This window comes from Macrosteles quadrilineatus, unplaced genomic scaffold, assembly GCF_028750875.1.
Source record: "Macrosteles quadrilineatus isolate MER2022 unplaced genomic scaffold, UCM_ALF_1.0 Scaffold_3__2_contigs__length_128488019, whole genome shotgun sequence".
In the NCBI taxonomy this organism is placed as follows: domain Eukaryota; kingdom Metazoa; phylum Arthropoda; class Insecta; order Hemiptera; family Cicadellidae; genus Macrosteles; species Macrosteles quadrilineatus.
Genome location: NW_026542596.1, coordinates 71,802,908 through 71,821,530, shown reverse-complemented (window position 1 = coordinate 71,821,530; position 18,623 = coordinate 71,802,908). Strand labels below are relative to the sequence as shown.

Sequence of the window (18,623 nt, the reverse complement as noted above, 5' to 3'; positions counted from 1 at the left end):
ATTTTTTTTAGTTTTCTCCGTAACCAATAACCGTACAAAAACACTTTGATATACTGAATTGTTTGTTTTTTTAAGCTCTTTAAGAAGGTTTAGAGAAAAATTGGAAAATTTTGTGTTTTGAGGGTCAAAAGTGAGAAAAACCAATTTTTACCTCCTAAAACCCCCCATAAAATCCTGTTCCCATGGTCCGATCATGCTGGATCGCGAACTCATTCAAGTTTATCCCGCCTTACACCTTCAAACCAAATTTCATCAAAATCGGATAAAAATTACTCAAGTTATCGTGTTCACGGACACATATATATATATATATATATACATATATAAAAATTTGAACGAATGGTGTTTTTGGCCTCTGGGGACATCAAAATGAAAAAGTAAATCGGTCCCAGGCCTAAGTCTTACCATGAGACCTACGGTAATAGCTACTTTCCTATAGGGAAATTCGCTAAAAACAGCTGATTTAAATCGTTAATATAAATTATATAGAGAAACTAGCACATATAGTGGCCAAAAGGAGAACTGATAAGAGAGCTAGAGAAAATCAGCCGATAGTTCTTCCCTTGCTCTAAATCAGAGTTTGGAAATAATAATTTGAACAGAACATGCCTAGTTTACAACAATAATTTATTGAACCTTATAGAACTTGTGACTGACTTGAATGCTAGAACATTCAAAATATAAAATGTTCAATGAGCCAGGCCAACTGGTTACAGTAGAACCTCGATAACAAAACTCATGGGGATTATTAGATAAGACTTGTTATCAAGGTTAACTTGTTATCAAAGTTAGCAATAAAATGTGATTAGGGTTAAATGAACTCAAAGTGATAACACTTTGTCATCAAGGGTGACTTGTTACCAAGGTTCCATTGTGTTAATATTGGAGTATTATACCGAAACCAGCCAGACTACTTGGCTATAAGTTTATGGCTGTACACAGTTGTTACCTTAAGACCTGAATATGAATATGTTTGCACTATTACTGTACCAAAATCATGTACAAAATAAAAAAAACTCAATAGAATAGATCCATTTGCCATTCCAACCATCATTAGAGCTAATAGGAAGGAGGAAGCTAACAATCACAATTTAATTTGTACCAACTTTTTATATCATAGTACATGTTGGGTGTTACATTTGACCAATAACACAACAAAATATCAATGAGTTATCCGAAGAGTTCAGTATAAACTATAATAGTCTCAAGTTTAGTTAGGTTAAAATAACAAATATGGTAAAAATCATTAAAAAAAATTATTTACAAATAAGGGATTACAGAGTCACTGTGTACCTACTGCCACTAGGTTACCCCTTGGAAGACATTGTAGATTCAATATTGACGAACAAATAGTCGAGTACTTGGCTGGTGGCTCAGCGTTCTCACTGAAACAGTGTGAATTCAATGATGCATGTTTTCATAATCTTACAACATATGGAAACATTAATGTGGTGAGATGGTATAAAAAACTAAAACAAATTATAGGCTACTCTTGGAATGAATGCCATTCATTAGCTATTTATTACAATAGACGAGAGTTGTGTAGAACAGGTAGAAAGGGCTGAATCACTTCTATTGCTTGAAAATAGAAAAGTATAAACTAACATTTCAGACCAATTTGTTAAAAAGTGTAAATAGAAATTAATCTCAAAGTGGTTGAAAACAAAATAACAAGACCTAAGATGTTTCTAAAACCACGAATGTAGCGAGAATAGTGAATACCACAGTGATACAATCATAACTGGGACTAGGCTATTTTTTTACTATCCCTGCTCTTTGTTTTTGTTAACGATGTCTCTGTCAACATCGTTTTCTCTGTCAAGTTTTGGATTTTCAGTTCGGTTGTCAGAAAAAATTTCTAAACTGGATGCATCATCTGATATTTGAAATCAAATTCGTTAAATCCTTTTGTCTTCTGCTTTTGACAGATGAAGTTCACTGCCTGGCCCGTACAGTTTGGCCAAATTTTCTGTGAGCACGGACGGGTCGCTACTAGCCGAACTAAATCATTCGGGTACCGGTTACCCGGCAGTGCTGGGAGTAGGGGCAATACACTAATGTTTTCACAAAAGTACCCCCGCCAACCCCCTTGCCTGAACCCAACTAGATCTGGACACAGAAACGTTGGCCAAACTGTAACCAGTGTTACTGTTCCAAGGTAAGGGGGCTACAGGGCTAAATCCCTCCTACCTTGGACCCTGGAAAAATAAATAAACATTCATCTTGCTTAAAAACGTATCATAGGTTTTTGGAAACAGTTCCAGACATTAAAAAGGTACGTGGATGGTGCTACATAACAAGTGCAAAACATGAGGCAGTGATCGCAATTGACTCCAACAAATCAGATTCTCAGAGCATCTGCATTAGCCACTCGCTGTATTAAGATGAGTAAAATTATACCAAATAACAGCAACATAAAATATGTAATTTACTTATCTTCTCACCAAATAAATTATATTCTAAAAGAGAGCATGAAAGAAACAAAATGAGTCGACTCGCCTTTGAACGGGTTTAAAGTGCAAAGAAGAGTTCCACAATATGACAGAGCCGTCCAATGAGGCAGATGCGAGGATGTTGCTGTCTTTGCTCCAGTCCAGAGCTGTCACAGGCTGGGAGTGACCTCTCAACTCAGCCAACACTCCTCCAGATGCCAGATCCCACACTTTCACCTTCTTGTCCTCCCCTAAACAATGTAACAAGCTCAGTGACAAACAGACATGTCTAGTGGGACAGACTTGAGGATGTTGTTGTCTTTGCTCCAGTCCAGAGCTGTCACAGGCTGGGAGTGACCTCTCAACTCAGCCCCACACTTTCACCTTCTTGTCCTCCCCTAAACAATGTAACAAGCTCAGTGACAAACAGACATGTCTAGTGGGACAGACTTGAGGATGTTGTTGTCTTTGCTCCAGTCCAGAGCTGTCACAGGCTGGGAGTGACCTCTCAACTCAGCCCCACACTTTCACCTTCTTGTCCTCCCCTAAACAATGTAACAAGCTCAGTGACAAACAGACATGTCTAGTGGGACAGACTTGAGGATGTTGTTGTCTTTGCTCCAGTCCAGAGCTGTCACAGGCTGGGAGTGACCTCTCAACTCAGCCAACACTCCTCCAGATGCCAGATCCCACACTTTCACCTTCTTGTCCTCCCCTAAACAATGTAACAAGCTCAGTGACAAACAGACATGTGTCTAGTGGGACAGACTTGAGGATGTTGTTGTCTTTGCTCCAGTCCAGAGCTGTCACAGGCTGGGAGTGACCTCTCAACTCAGCCAAGAATCCCCTGAACAATCTCAGTACACCCATGATTTTATCTTTCTATCGGCCTGTTCAATTGGTTGAATCTTCCCTGTTCTGCGACAATATCAAACATAGGCTAGTGTTCTGTTTCGGGGTTTTATACAATTAACTTTGTATTCGACATTACTCTCGGACACTGAGAAATAATTCCAAATATTTTCCAAGTTCTGTTCAATCACTGAAACCTTTTGACAAGTTCTATCATTGACTTATCAAAGCTATTTGGACAAGCTTTTACCAATATTTTATACAAGAAGAATGTAGCTGAATTAGCCAATTGCAGATGACGCTATAGATTAGAATTCCATTTCCTGTCTTGTTTTTTGTTTCTGAGGGTTGATGGGACATACAACTTAAAATAAGTCGTCCTATCAGTTTGACTTACTTAAAAATTGTAACGTATTAGACTGATATCAGTTAAATTTACATCAGCACACACTGTTGGTTCAATTCGACTTCGTTCATTTGATTTTAAAACCCGGGAAATGAAATGTCCAGCTCTGTATATAGTCCTAACCTGAACAAGAATTTACTCACAGTTTTAGGGGGGGAATAATTACCTGCAGACGCGAGATGTTGGCCGTTGGGACTGAAGGCTAGAGTGAGAACACTTCCAGAGTGACCTCCGTAGACCCTGACTAGACTGCCATCAGTGACAGACCACAGCCTTACAGAGCGATCCGCAGAGCCTGTAGCCACATAACTGCTGTTGGGGTGGAACTGGACACACTAAAACATAATATACGAGGGCTATCTAGAGAGTAGATTATTTTTTTTATTAAGAATAAAGAAATTGTAAGAAAAGCCACACTTAAATCCTACTTATCAATGTCACTGTAAAGATTTTAACATTTATCATATTAATGAATAATTTTACAATTCCTTCCTTATAAAATTCTAAAGCTTGCTACTTCAACCCCTTTGTCACTTGTTGCTTTAGCTGCACGTCATCATCGAAGATCTGCTATGTCAGCTGCTTCTTGATGGAACCAAGTGGTAGTCACACGGTGGAAGGTCCGGTAACTACAAGGTATGGTGGACGGGGAAACGACTCCCAATTAAATTATTCCAGAACTTCTCTTGTGTGGTTGTGGATTGTTTTACCTTTCTGAGCTGATTGTTATGCCTCGTTCCATGAAATCCACAAGAACAACACCCTTTCTGTTCCAAAAAACATACACCATAACCTTCCTTGTCGACATCGTTTCCAAACATTTTCATGGAGAATTTGTGTTCCCCCGTTCCATCGACTACAATTTGGTCTCACAGTTCACATGCTGACAGTGTATATGATATGTTCTTAAATGAACTACAGATTTCATTCATTGTTGTTGCAAGAAATGAGAGAGCGAATACCTGACCAAAAAGATGTTGCAATAGTTAGTGCAATGTCTTCAGATTCCTTAGTCTAGTTAAGATGATGTAGTTTGTGTTTTAATTTACTACTAGTCTAAGGATTTTATGACCACCCTACGAAGATGAGGTTGCAACTTCCTATCATGTAGGAAGCGCTACAAGGAGGAAGAAACAGCTGCAAGTTCACAATTTATCATTTAGTGCTCTGTGTCAGAAAGAAAAAGATCAAGGATAGCACTTAAACAAGGATATTAGGGGAAACAAAAGCAGGAAATATCATAGAGCTTTATTTTAAAATTTAAAAAAATGTAATTTGCGATACATGCTACATGTTAACAATACAGGGTTACTTACATTGACATCTTGACAATGGCCAGCAAACATCCTGAGGGGATAAGTCCTATCAAGGCTCCACAGTCTGGCTGTGCGATCATGTGATCCAGTGGCAATATACACTCCCAGCGAACTGACAGCTACACACCACACTGCATAGTTGTGACCTCTGGAAACAGACATTTTTTCATTTTTTGTTTATATCCAACCTTCACATGCTAGAAGTAGGCTCTAGCCATCCGTTTTCACTTTACTTCAGGTTGGATCTAGATGGTCTATGCATCAAAAATCCATTGGTGGTTGGCAGGATTTGAGCCCGAGACCGAGATCCCACACTCTACCTCTTTTTATTTAGCTCACTCCCCAATTCTAGAAAAAGAATTGTAAACCAAATATCTGTTTACCAGGATTTAGAATAAAAACAACAATAATATCAAGTCTTTTCACATCTTGTAATGACAAAATTTTAGATTTAAAAAACTTCTAAGGACAGTGCCACACTATCCCGTTTAGCGGGTAAGTGAAGAGCGCGAGCATCACATGCACTGTTGTTAGCGACAACAGTAGGGATAAACTAGCAATCACATGGACAAACGTGCAGCACAAACGGGATGGTGTTGCTGCTCTCATTTAACTGCATGTGTTTCGCCTGTCGTCCCGCTACCCCGCAGCAGCATGCGGTGGATCCCATCAATGGTGCTGTTAAGCAACCTCAAAAATGTGACTGCACCCATTAAAACCCAAGAGTTCAAATCATCCCGCCAAACGGGATAGTGTGGTGCCGGCCTAACAGACAGACAGAAAAGTAAATAAAGTAAAACGTATAAAAATACATGATACCTGTAGCGTATTAAGAATTGACCTGTCCATCAAATTACATACTACTTATACTGAACGTACATAAAATACATCTAACAACACTTTGTATGGTCACCTACCTCCATTTAAGCCCCTTGTAAGTAAGTTTAATGTGGATTTCACACGTATGGGGATCAAACAAGCACATGTAGAAATACCTCAATGCTACACTCGTCTGTAACGCTTTATCTAACTGAGCCACCAATTGGTTCCGGCCGAGTCAAGTGCTACCACAGTTATAATAGTGACACTAGTGCTTTCAGGTGTCATTCAAAGAATTACTTTGGCGCCAGTCTGTGTTTCGGCCTCGGCCGCCTGGTACTTGGAAAGAAGAGTTCTGTATGCTTCTTAGGCTAATGGGTTAATGCAAGGGTCACCAACCTTTTTCACTCAAGGGCCACATTGTGAACTTTTAAAGGAGAGGCCAGTCAAAATTTAGTGGAGAAAGTTAGGCCAGGCCCCCTCTAAATAACCCATAACTAAGTCATCTTTTAAGTAGGGATGGTCAAGTCTCGAAATTTCGGGAAATTTTAAATCTCGTTACACGAGATGAGATTTCTTTTTGGCCGAGATTTTTATCGAGACGAGAATTAAAAAAAAAAAAAAAAAAAAATTAAAAACGCCTGCAGAAAGTCAATGCAATACCCGCAATACAGGAGCGTGTTGTAGTTGCGTTTCCTTTGCGAAGGCGTTCTTATTGAATTAATTCTTTAAATGTAAATATTACTTTAATTATTTTAATAATATTACTTTAATAACATTTGAGAAGTTTTGTTAAGTGTAAGCAGTGTGAGGAATGTTTTATTACTATAAAAAGTCAAAACAAGTACTGTACCTAACTATTTTATAAAAATTAATATTGCTTTTATTTTACGATTTATTTTATTTTAGGATAAGTTGAACTCTATCCTAACTGATATCACTATGTTTCCTAATCGTAGGCATTTTTAATAAGTTAGGCGTGATTAATAAAAAAATGTTATGCTGATGTTTTTCAATAAAAGATTGTAAATATTCTAGCCTATTATAATTATTTTTGTATTTAAACAGTCATCTAACAATGTTACAAAATCAGGTAAACATTTTGAACGTGCATTTCCCGTTGTGTATGAGAAGGGAAATCCCGTCTCGATCTCGTCTCGAAATTTTATGAGAAATAAAAAATCTCGTCTCGTCTCGTCTCGAACTATAAATCCAATCTCGTCCATCCCTACTTTTAAGCAAACAACAGTGTTTTTCTTGCTTATGTGTATTTACCGTTTAGTGAGTCAACAGTATAAGTGTTAATATATATGTTATAATAAATGGTGTCCAGGTGTCCAATGGAAGTTAAAGAGGTTTGACAGCATTAGTGAGTTTAACAATTTCACACGCCACCTGTTTTGGATCGTTTTACACTAAAGAAAAGGAGGAAATACATATATAATATTTTTTAAATCACGAGGTTAATGGGTTGAAATACAAACAAATAATAATTAAAATTTTGTAACATTTTCCCACCTGTAAATAGCAGCGCAGGAGTAGTCAGAGAGTTTCCAAGCTCTCATCGATGAGTCGTGTGACACTGATAGTAAGACATCGGCATCATGAAGGAACTCAACTCCTTGGACTGGACCACAATGTCCTCTCAGACTGCTCCATCTCTGCTCTCTGTGTTTAAAAAAGATTATTGTAGTTGTAGACCATCGTTGTCATGTCTTGCAGTCATGGTGCCATCGTAGACAGTGTCTGGAGGTCACGGTGCCATTGTCGACATGTCTCGCGGTCACAGTGCCATCGTCGACATGTCTTGTGGTCACGGCAACTTTTTTCCACATGACTTGCGGTCCCAATACGATCGTCGTCCCGCATTCGCAGCTCCATCTTAAAAATCTACTGCAATCACGGCTTCATTGTCACTTGTGACTAGGGATGGTCAAGTCTCGAAATTTCGGGAAATTTTCGGGAAATTATAAATCTCGTTACACGAGACGAGATTTTTTTTTGGCCGAGATTTTTATCGAGACGAGAATTAAAAAAAAAAAAAAAAAAAAAAATTAAAAACGCCTGCAGAAAGTCAATGCAATACCTGCAATACAGGAGCGTGTTGTAGTTGCGTTTCCTTTGTGAAGGCGTTCTTATTTAATTAATTCTTCAAATGTAAATATTACTTTAATTATTTTAATAACATTTCAGAAGTTTTGTTAAGTGTTAGCAGTGTGAGGAATGTTTTATTACTATAAAAAAGTCAAAACAAGTAACTATTTTATTTTATGATTTATTTTATTTTAGGATAAGGTCTAGTCTTCAGTTCTATCCTAACTGATATCACTATGTTTCCTCATCGTAGGCATTTTTAATAATTTAGGCGTGATTAATAAAAAAAATGTTATGCTGATGTTTTTTAATAAAAGATTGTAAATATTCTTGCCTATTATCATTATTTTTCTATTTAAACAGTCATCTAACAATGTTACAAAATCAGGTAAAAATTCCGAACGTGCATTTCCCGTTGTGTATGAGAAGGGAAATCCCGTCTCGATCTCGTCTCGAAATTTTATGAGAAATAAAAAATCTCGTCTCGTCTCGTCTCGAACTCAAAATCCAATCTCGTCCATCCCTACTTGTGACCATGTGAAATTGCTGACGCGATCGTCTAATCCCGTTTCAATGATCTGGAATATTTTTTCCTCTAAAATTTCAGGACCTGTCCATATAAATTAGGCTATTAAAAAAATAGTGAATATATCAAATTTGAAAATTTCAAGAAATACAAAATTCACGCATAATTCTCAGTTTGGCCTTGATTTTTTCTTTGTAGGTGGACAACCTGTTCGAGTTATCAGGCTAAAACACACACATATGTACACAAATATTGGAAGTATTAATCAATCAAATATCCTTTATATATAAAGTTTAGACAATATGACTTGAATAGCGTCATTAAACTAAACCTTAATAAAAATTGAAAACTAAATTTATAAATTGTATCTTCTATATATTTAATACACAGTTGTAACACTGTTTTCTCAGTAATTACTGGACCGATCTGCAAGATTTATGTCTCGAATTAAAGGGGATAGTGTGTAGATTTGCCGAACTTCCTTAGAATTTACGTTTTTTCTAAGGGCTACGACCTACAGCCCTTTAAAGGTCGAGTCAATACAATTCTTATTGAAGAATAAAATACACAGTTTATAAATTATTCGTCAGCTGTAATGTTTGTCAGACATGTGTTATTATTTTTATAACCTCACTTTCAGTATGCAATTATATAAACACACGATTTTGATCAAGGAAAGTGTATTTGTTAACTTATTTTTGAAATGTTTTAGTTTTCCTGCAAAGTGATCTGAAGGAAAGTGGTTATTGAGTTTAAGTTTGAGTATGGAATGTGAAATAATACCCATAGTAGGGAACGGAAACTTATTGTTTTGAGTCGGTCGTCAGTTTTCAAGCCGTGCACGCGCTCTAAATGTTTTCGTGTGTCCGTCCTGTGCTTATATGTGTATTATTTATTCAACCCCTGACGCAATGCAGATGAAGACAATTCGTGTTACATGTGACAAGACTATAGTTTAGTGTACCACTACGCACCTGACGATGGAGTCATCTCCGAAACGGCCATAGTGGAATATTACCCCTGATTGCGTTGACGGTAAGAACCATAGATATTATTATTATATTTGCACGCAATCTGCCACACTCAAAAATATATTATTGTTTTGATCAATATAATTTATTCTCTACGGCCACTAGAATAATCATGGGCAAATCCGCTTGCAAGTTGTACATATAATTGCTAATGAGTGGGAAACATACAAACATTTTATAGTAGGTGACAAATCTTACTCAAGATCGGTGTTAGACGTTCAGTGGTACCAAACTTTACCTTCTCGAGATGGCGAGTACGCTGGAATACGTGGAACTACAATATATCAGTGAACTTTTTTTTTCAAGTACACAGGGAAGTTGCTTGAGAAACTGTGACTTGCCATTCGGTTCTGACGGAGAAGTATGTGACTTGATGTTTAATGGCAATGTTGACTCGGGTCATTATAGCGTTATAAAACTTTATCATTAACCTCAGGGTGTGAAAAGTACAAAAAAAAAAAAGAAAAGGTAATCATTAACCGGGCGTAAAGAGACATACCGAACGAAAAAAAAATGTAGAGAACCATCGAACTAAAAAGGTAAAGAGCAGTGTTGGTGTTAAATGTGCTCTGGAAGTCCCTACAAAAAAATACCAACTCTTTTGAATTGGGGTCGTTAGAATGGATTTGTCAGTACTGCAAATCTATGAATATTGAGTCACAACAGACTAACTGGGACATAAAATATTTTTTCCTTATGTTGTCACAAAGGGAAGGTAAAATGAGCTCCTTATCAACATTTTGAGTTTATGGAAAATCTTATCAACAGCAACTATAAAAAAAGTATTAAGGGTCGAAAGAGACAAAAACTATTTGAGTAAAATATAATACAAATCTGAATTTTAAATGGCCAGTTCTAAGTCTCACTTGAATCAACATCTTTCTGGTAGTGGTAACAGCGCCGTCCTTAGGGTGGAGCGAGTGGAGCGGCCGCTCCAGGCCTCGCGGCGGAGAAGGCCTCGCGCAGCGAGGCCTGCCCAGCGAGGCCTGCCCGGCGAGGCCTTACTTTCGCTAGAAATAAGTTAATGTTTTGGAATGAAAATAAAATAATAAAGGACAGACCTAAAATATGTCTTATTTATTATGAATTGGCCTATATCAATCGTTGTATCGATTAAAAACCTACGAACGACATTTAAAACACAAAATAATATCAAACAACGTTTGACAGCTCGGTGGCGATGACGGAACCCGAGCCTCGTGGCAGCCACCGAGCCACCCCGGTGAATCTGAGTGAGTCATACGCTTACTCTTAGGCTACGGCCACACGGGCGTTTTTTCACGCAAGAACGCAGCGTAAAAAAACGCGAGAAATATGGGCAGCATTAAATGTAATGAGGTATGCCACACGGAGTGTGTTTTCACGCAGATTCGGCGCGTCTTCAAAATCGACCACTTAGTAGGATCTTAAAAATAGGCCGATCTTACTGGACCACTTAATAATTTTGTTACTAAAAAAGGAAAGGCATTTAGTTGGACTTAAAAAAATTTAAGAGCAAGAGACATTTATGTAGTAGAATATATATTCAAACATATGATGAAAATCGTGTCATAAAAATATATATATTATATATTTTTTATACTAAATGTCAAAATAAAATAATTTTACTGTTGTTTTCATATCGAAATTAATATGTTATAGCCTATTTATTTTTTATACTAAATGAAGAAGATGAGAAAAGTTTTTTCGTCAAAGTGCTTAAAATGACGACTTTACAAGTATAATTTTATAAAAATTTTGTTACACCCGGACCCCACCCCTCGGCTGGGGGGTACTCCGTACCCCCCCCCCCACGACCCCCCGGTGAGCTTAGTTAAACAAGGCCTCGCAATTATGTATTGCCCCAGGCCTCGCATGTTATAAAGACGGCTCTGAGTGGTAATCTACATTGTTTTAAAATCCACGACTCCTTTTCCATCAAATTGGACCGTTAATACCCTCTAACATTGGACAAAGTATGCCCAACTTTATATATACGACGTAAACACAGCTTTTACTCACAGTATGGGTCAAAGATTCGTGAAATGCGACCAACTGTTGATGAGTGATTTACATGTAGACTAAGTGACTATCTTTATTCCAACAAATGTAATGAAAAAAAAAAACGACGAACATAGGAATATACTTGAGCAAATTATCTAAATATCATAAATAGCTGCTTATTAGGTTATCAGCATTGCCCAGTTCGTAAACTATTTATTTTTCAAATGAGACTCGAATTAATATAAAACATTCATTTGGTTAAAATAATATATCGGTTTGATTAACATAAAATAGTTTATACAGGCAAACTATCAGTTCTATTTCATGTAAAAAATTAAACAACCCCTAAATAAAATACAAAGATAAACAGTATTTGTTAATTATTATTTCTTTTATTGCTGACAATATTCCTGTGGCGGAGCACGGGCGGTTAACTAGTAGGTATAATACAGTAATAGCTTATTCCCTAAATGAAAATCTTAAACATTGAATATTATTCTCAACTTGTACAAGTTGAACATCAGTATTCAACCAATATATCCATGTAGATGTAGATGGTAAGTTAGTACTCACTGGACAAAGTGGTCTTGAGGAGGAGTGTTGGTGGCCAAAGGAACAGTTGAATAGTGGGTGGACCCAGGGTTGATCTTGGACTCTGACAATGTCCACAACTTGAGTAGAGAAGATGAGTAGCCAGTGGCCATCAGTTTGCCTGACCTGGACACCCTGGCGCAACACGCACTGGAAAATACCAAACATTCATTACTTGGCATATACTAGATGATACAAGTCATTTTTTTATGCCCCACCTTCACATTATAGGACAGTTGGCTCCTAGAACTGTTTTCATATTACTTTAAGACCTAGGCAGTTGTGGCATTATAACTTACATAAAACCCATTTTGGTTATTGGTGAAATTTGAACCTACGTCGTCAGGGACTTAAGTCATGCACTGTACCACAAGACCAGCGTCCCTATGTGATAAAATAGTACACCCATCACGGTTTGCTCAACATATTACAACACTCCAACTCAAAATTTTGGTTATTTTTGTTACCCTAGCTATTTTTTGTAGAGCAATGAGCTATCTTCAGGGAGAGGTTCTTTGCCAGCCCATTTAATGAATGAGTGGGGTTGTTACTTAACAAAGCTTATTATGATATTGTGTTCCCTTTATTTATATCTGGAGAGATGAGGGTGTGTCCCTACAATAGTAAGTCAAGAGTTTGTGTTGCAAAAATTAAATATTTATTCAACTATTTTATTAAATATAACATTCAGTCTTATTCAGTAATTATCACAGTGATCCTTCTCACTAACAATTCATAAATATTTAACTTGAAATTGAAAAAAATATACTTTAAATTATATCACAAAATATTAATGACTCAACAATTCCTTAACTAGCAATAATGTAATCCCTGAGAAAGGAATTAAGTTTTGCTAATAAAAACCCTAATATGTACTTCTTTGTTTGAAGTTCATTGTTGGTGATGGTGAGTTAATGTTGTTCAAAGGTTTATTGCGGACATTTTCCATCACGAAAGTAAAAAACAATACACAACGTTTCGGGATCTGGAATCTGATCCCGTCTTCAGGTGAAAAAACTTAACTAACACATTACAACTTACAATACACAAACGCCCAACCTAAGTTGGAATACACTACCGAGGGTAGTAGTAAAAAAATATGCACTGTATAGCAGTCAAGTCATGATACAACATGCAATTAATAACAAATCACAAAACACTATAATCTATAAAAGGTTTACGTACAAAAAACTCACACAATGGAACACTAACAACACCGTACGCTATGACTCCACCAATGAAACTGAACCAACATGGCTGACCAATCGGAAACACGGAGACAACAGAAATGGCTTCCGGTCCCTGGAAAAGTAAAACCAACAGAATGGCGGAGCGATGTACGATGCCGCAAGATGGGTGTTAATTATGTTTATTCCTATCACGAGTTTTACTACGAGTTAACATAACGTGCGAATTTTGAGGAGAACTCGTTATTTCCCTATTTATTGAACAATTAAGTTCCCTATCCTTTAGTTCCTTGTTCAAAATGGGTAGCCAAAGTGGCCTTATTTCAACCGATGACTGACTGATTGGTTGGTCTGCTAATTTAATGTATGAGGCTTCAAAGAGTTTACGTTTGAAAAAATGATAGTTAGCTCCCGTGATTCTGCTTGTAGGGAATTGTCTAAAGTCCTTCTGGACATTTTAAAGCCTTTAGTAGGAAACACTGATTCGTTTATCAAAAACTCCAAAGATTTTGTAGAAAAGTCTAAATCTATCGTACTGGCTGATACTGACAAGCTGGTCAGCTTCGATGTTGAAAGTCTGTTTACGAATGTCCCCGTTTCGGAAACCCTAAAAATAATTGAGAATCGTCTCACAAACGACGATACTTTAGCAAACAGAACTAAACTCCCTGTTAACGTCATAATGGAACTTTTGGAGTTGTGTACTCAATGTAACTATTTCCAATTAGAGGGTAAATTATACCGTCAAGATGAGGGTATGGCCATGGGGTCACCATTGTCACCTATCTTTGCCAACATCTTTATGGAGGAGTTTGAGCAAAAAGCTTTGGCTTCAGCTCGGCTCAAACCGAGGATATGGTGGAGATATGTCGATGAAACTTTCGTGGTTTTCCCTCATGGAGATGATAAATTGAATGAGTTTTTAGAGCATCTTAATAGCGTTTCATCCTCCATAAAACTAACCATGGAGGTGGAATCACAAAACAAACTCCCCTTTTTGGACGTGTGCGTAGAAAAGCATTTGAACAGTCTTAGAACATCTGTTTATAGAAAAAAGACACACACAGGGCAGTATCTAAACTTTCAATCAAACCACCAAATTTCTGTCAAGGAGGGGGTTGCTTACTCTCTGTTTGACAGGGCTAAGAGCATTTTTCCTCGTTTTTCCTTACGATTTTGTAAAGATTCACGCGTAGCCCTATCTTTCTTGCATTTGTTTATAATGGATCGAGGGTATCCGTTACTAGCCAAATCCTGTTCTACTTTCTTAATTTCATCCTTTAACTCATCCTGATTGGAGCAAATGCTCTTAGCCCTGTCAAACAGAGAGTAAGCAACCCCCTCCTTGACAGAAATTTGGTGGTTTGATTGAAAGTTTAGATACTGCCCTGTGTGTGTCTTTTTTCTATAAACAGATGTTCTAAGACTGTTCAAATGCTTTTCTACGCACACGTCCAAAAAGGGGAGTTTGTTTTGTGATTCCACCTCCATGGTTAGTTTTATGGAGGATGAAACGCTATTAAGATGCTCTAAAAACTCATTCAATTTATCATCTCCATGAGGGAAAACCACGAAAGTTTCATCGACATATCTCCACCATATCCTCGGTTTGAGCCGAGCTGAAGCCAAAGCTTTTTGCTCAAACTCCTCCATAAAGATGTTGGCAAAGATAGGTGACAATGGTGACCCCATGGCCATACCCTCATCTTGACGGTATAATTTACCCTCTAATTGGAAATAGTTACATTGAGTACACAACTCCAAAAGTTCCATTATGACGTTAACAGGGAGTTTAGTTCTGTTTGCTAAAGTATCGTCGTTTGTGAGACGATTCTCAATTATTTTTAGGGTTTCCGAAACGGGGACATTCGTAAACAGACTTTCAACATCGAAGCTGACCAGCTTGTCAGTATCAGCCAGTACGATAGATTTAGACTTTTCTACAAAATCTTTGGAGTTTTTGATAAACGAATCAGTGTTTCCTACTAAAGGCTTTAAAATGTCCAGAAGGACTTTAGACAATTCCCTACAAGCAGAATCACGGGAGCTAACTATCATTTTTTCAAACGTAAACTCTTTGAAGCCTCATACATTAAATTAGCAGACCAACCAATCAGTCAGTCATCGGTTGAAATAAGGCCACTTTGGCTACCCATTTTGAACAAGGAACTAAAGGATAGGGAACTTAATTGTTCAATAAATAGGGAAATAACGAGTTCTCCTCAAAATTCGCACGTTATGTTAACTCGTAGTAAAACTCGTGATAGGAATAAACATAATTAACACCCATCTTGCGGCATTGTACATCGCTCCGCCATTCTGTTGGTTTTACTTTTCCAGGGACCGGAAGCCATTTCTGTTGTCTCCGTGTTTCCGATTGGTCAGCCATGTTGGTTCAGTTTCATTGGTGGAGTCATAGCGTACGGTGTTGTTAGTGTTCCATTGTGTGAGTTTTTTGTACGTAAACCTTTTATAGATTATAGTGTTTTGTGATTTGTTATTAATTGCATGTTGTATCATGACTTGACTGCTATACAGTGCATATTTTTTTACTACTACCCTCGGTAGTGTATTCCAACTTAGGTTGGGCGTTTGTGTATTGTAAGTTGTAATGTGTTAGTTAAGTTTTTTCACCTGAAGACGGGATCAGATTCCAGATCCCGAAACGTTGTGTATTGTTTTTTACTTTCGTGATGGGAAATGTCCGCAATAAACCTTTGAACCTAATATGTAGTTTAATTTGCCAACTTTCAGCTCTTACCAACTCCAGCACAAAGCCGAGTGTAGTGTTTGCCGAATGTAGCTTTGAGGACTCTGTTCTTCCAGCTAAAAAGCCGAGTTAACAAGAGAGAAGTCTCATTGTTCAAAAATACCGCCCCGCGATGACCCCGGAGTGTGTACCGCGCAGAAAAAACTATATGACGTAATGTGATTGTTTTACTTCCTCTCACTCGATTCGCAAACCGGGCCGGGTGCCGATGTCTGTCAAATGTCATGTCCTGGAGGTTAGGTTAGTGATGATTGTAAATAATAGACATCCGTATAAAGTTATTCTTAATATGAATTTAAGTAATCTTACAGTAATTAAAACAAATCATAGCTATAGGATGATTTAAATAAAAGAATGATTATTCGGAGTCTAGTTAATGATAATTTAATTACGGCCTTTGATGAAAGTAAAAGTTGTATCGGCAGACGTTAAGATATCGAAACGGTACGTGTACGTATTGTAGGTTATCTCAACTTATTCATTAATGAAATTTAACTTAAATCTGCTATTAATTATAGAGGTATTTATTAGAATTTTAATTATTATTACCTTGAAATTGCAAAGCATCAAGAGGATCGGTGTTTATTGCAACTGTGCAACAACCTAGGCTATTTTAAATTAAGTCTTTCATTGGTTATTGTTCGAGCCTATTAGAAAGCTTGATAGTAATCTAAGTTCGGTTAATTGAGTAGGCCTATTATATTATTATTACGGCGGTAAACTTTGGTAACGTCGTAATATCTATTAAGATTTTAAATACCAATCATAAACTTAATATTAGTATATACAAGGGCTATCAGTAAATTAAGGTCTCCTTGAGCTCCCGTCGCATCTATGCTAGCTTTATATCTAAGACCAACACCGTAATCCTAACATTCACTACAGTACTATTTCAGCAGGTTACCACCCCTATTGAACCTCAGCAACAGTCAGACTCAGACAGTGACAAATGTGACGTTGACAGAACACACACGCGCTCCTGTGCCAGTCTACTACTGCCGTACAGTGTCGTCTACTGTCGTCGTACTGTAAGTGAATGTAAATAGTTTAGTTTGGTGTTTAAGTAAATAAATTATATTTTAAATAAGTAAACTGTGCTCCTGACTATGCCACACATACTGGTGAAATGTTACATCGACCTAACAATCTTCAAGAACCTGGCAACCACAAGGTAATATTATATTGTTCTTGAAACTGGGAATACTTGAAAAAGATGATTTAGTCACCTCTCGGAGTTGTTGAGTGTGTACAGCAGTAGGGGAGGAGGTGGAGTAGGACTCGCCCTCACTAGTTTGATAGCTTCTTGTAAATGTCGCATCTCTTTGTCGTCATGAGACTGTTGATACAGCGACTCCAGGTAGTCTGCGTTCTGAAAAAAACTGTTTGAAATTAACAAAAATTCCCTTTGCCCCAGCAAACCTCTTGACTAAGCGCCTAAGCGCATTCCCATTTACCTAAATAGATTTCCACTCAAATATTCCCTGAAAATTGTGAGATTTGTTTTTATTTTAAATAGCATGAGTTTTGATGAATAGGTACTTACGTTTGCTGCTACAGGGAAGGTAATGAGAAATTTTTTAAATTTAAATGTTGATAGCTAGTGTGAAATAAACAAAGTTTTCAAATTGCTTAAAATCTATATCTATAAAAGAGGAACTATGTATGTATGTGTGTATATATGTATATACGTTATGGACTCCGAAACCGCTCGACAGATTGTAATGAAACTTTCAGTCATTGTTAAGCATCTTTCAAGGATGGTTCGAGTGAAGTTTGGTGCAGATCCGTCAAAAGGGCTCTGCCCTAGAGGGTTTTAAGTGGGCCAATGTCAGACTTTTTGATCTACAATGTTTACAAATAAATATAATTTAAAAGCAGATGTTTACTTTCACCAACTGTGTTTTGTAGGTTTGAATAATCACAACATTCTGTATTAGCATTAGTCGTGATTTCAAATAGTGCCACAGTGTTTCTACTAGGGATGGACGGGATTGAATTTTTAGTTCGAGACGGGACGGGAATTTTTTCTGTGCATAAAAAGAAAGTACGAAATCAATTTTTACCATTTGTGGCAATGATCAATAAAAACCAAAAAATGGGTAACAATTTACAGGTACCTATAGAAACTTGTGACTCGCGATCACGACTCGATCGTCAGAATGACTCCGCGGTCACGGCGCGATCGTCGTCATGACTCGCGGTCACGGCGCGATCGTCGTCATGACTCGCGGTCACGGCGCGATCGTCGTCATGACTCGCGGTCACGGCGCGATCGTCGGTATGACTCGCGGTCACGGCGCGATCGTCGTCATGACTCGCGGTCACGGCGCGATCGTCGTCATGACTCGCGGTCACGGCGCGATCGTCGGTAGGACTTGCCATCCATTATCGTCAGTATGACTCCGCGGTAACGGCGTGATCGTCGGTAGGACTCCGCGGTAACGGCGTGATCGTCGGTAGGACTCCGCGGTCACGGCGCGATCGTCGGTATGACTCGCGGTCACGGCGCGATCATCGGTAGGACTCCGCGGTCACGGCGCGATCGTCGGTATGACTCGCCATCCATGATCGTCAGTATGACTCCGCGGTAACGGCGCGATCGTCGGTAGGACTCCA

At 37.9% G+C, this 18,623-nt stretch overlaps 1 protein-coding gene across 1 annotated transcript in view; it reads right to left on the bottom strand.

The window, feature by feature from the left end:
• Positions 1-1,282: 1,282 nt before the first annotated feature.
• Positions 1,283-18,623, bottom strand: part of LOC128989297 (TAF5-like RNA polymerase II p300/CBP-associated factor-associated factor 65 kDa subunit 5L) — a 28,777-nt gene continuing 11,436 nt past the window's right edge. Inside the window, exons 6-13 of the mRNA XM_054411176.1 lie at positions 17,234-17,376; positions 12,033-12,200; positions 7,344-7,493; positions 5,007-5,154; positions 3,857-4,025; positions 3,004-3,147; positions 2,500-2,683; positions 1,283-1,385 (exon numbers count right to left, since the gene is read on the bottom strand). Of these exons, the coding sequence (XP_054267151.1) occupies positions 1,283-1,385; positions 2,500-2,683; positions 3,004-3,147; positions 3,857-4,025; positions 5,007-5,154; positions 7,344-7,493; positions 12,033-12,200; positions 17,234-17,376 (1,209 nt within the window). The remainder of the gene's footprint in view (positions 1,386-2,499; positions 2,684-3,003; positions 3,148-3,856; positions 4,026-5,006; positions 5,155-7,343; positions 7,494-12,032; positions 12,201-17,233; positions 17,377-18,623) is intronic.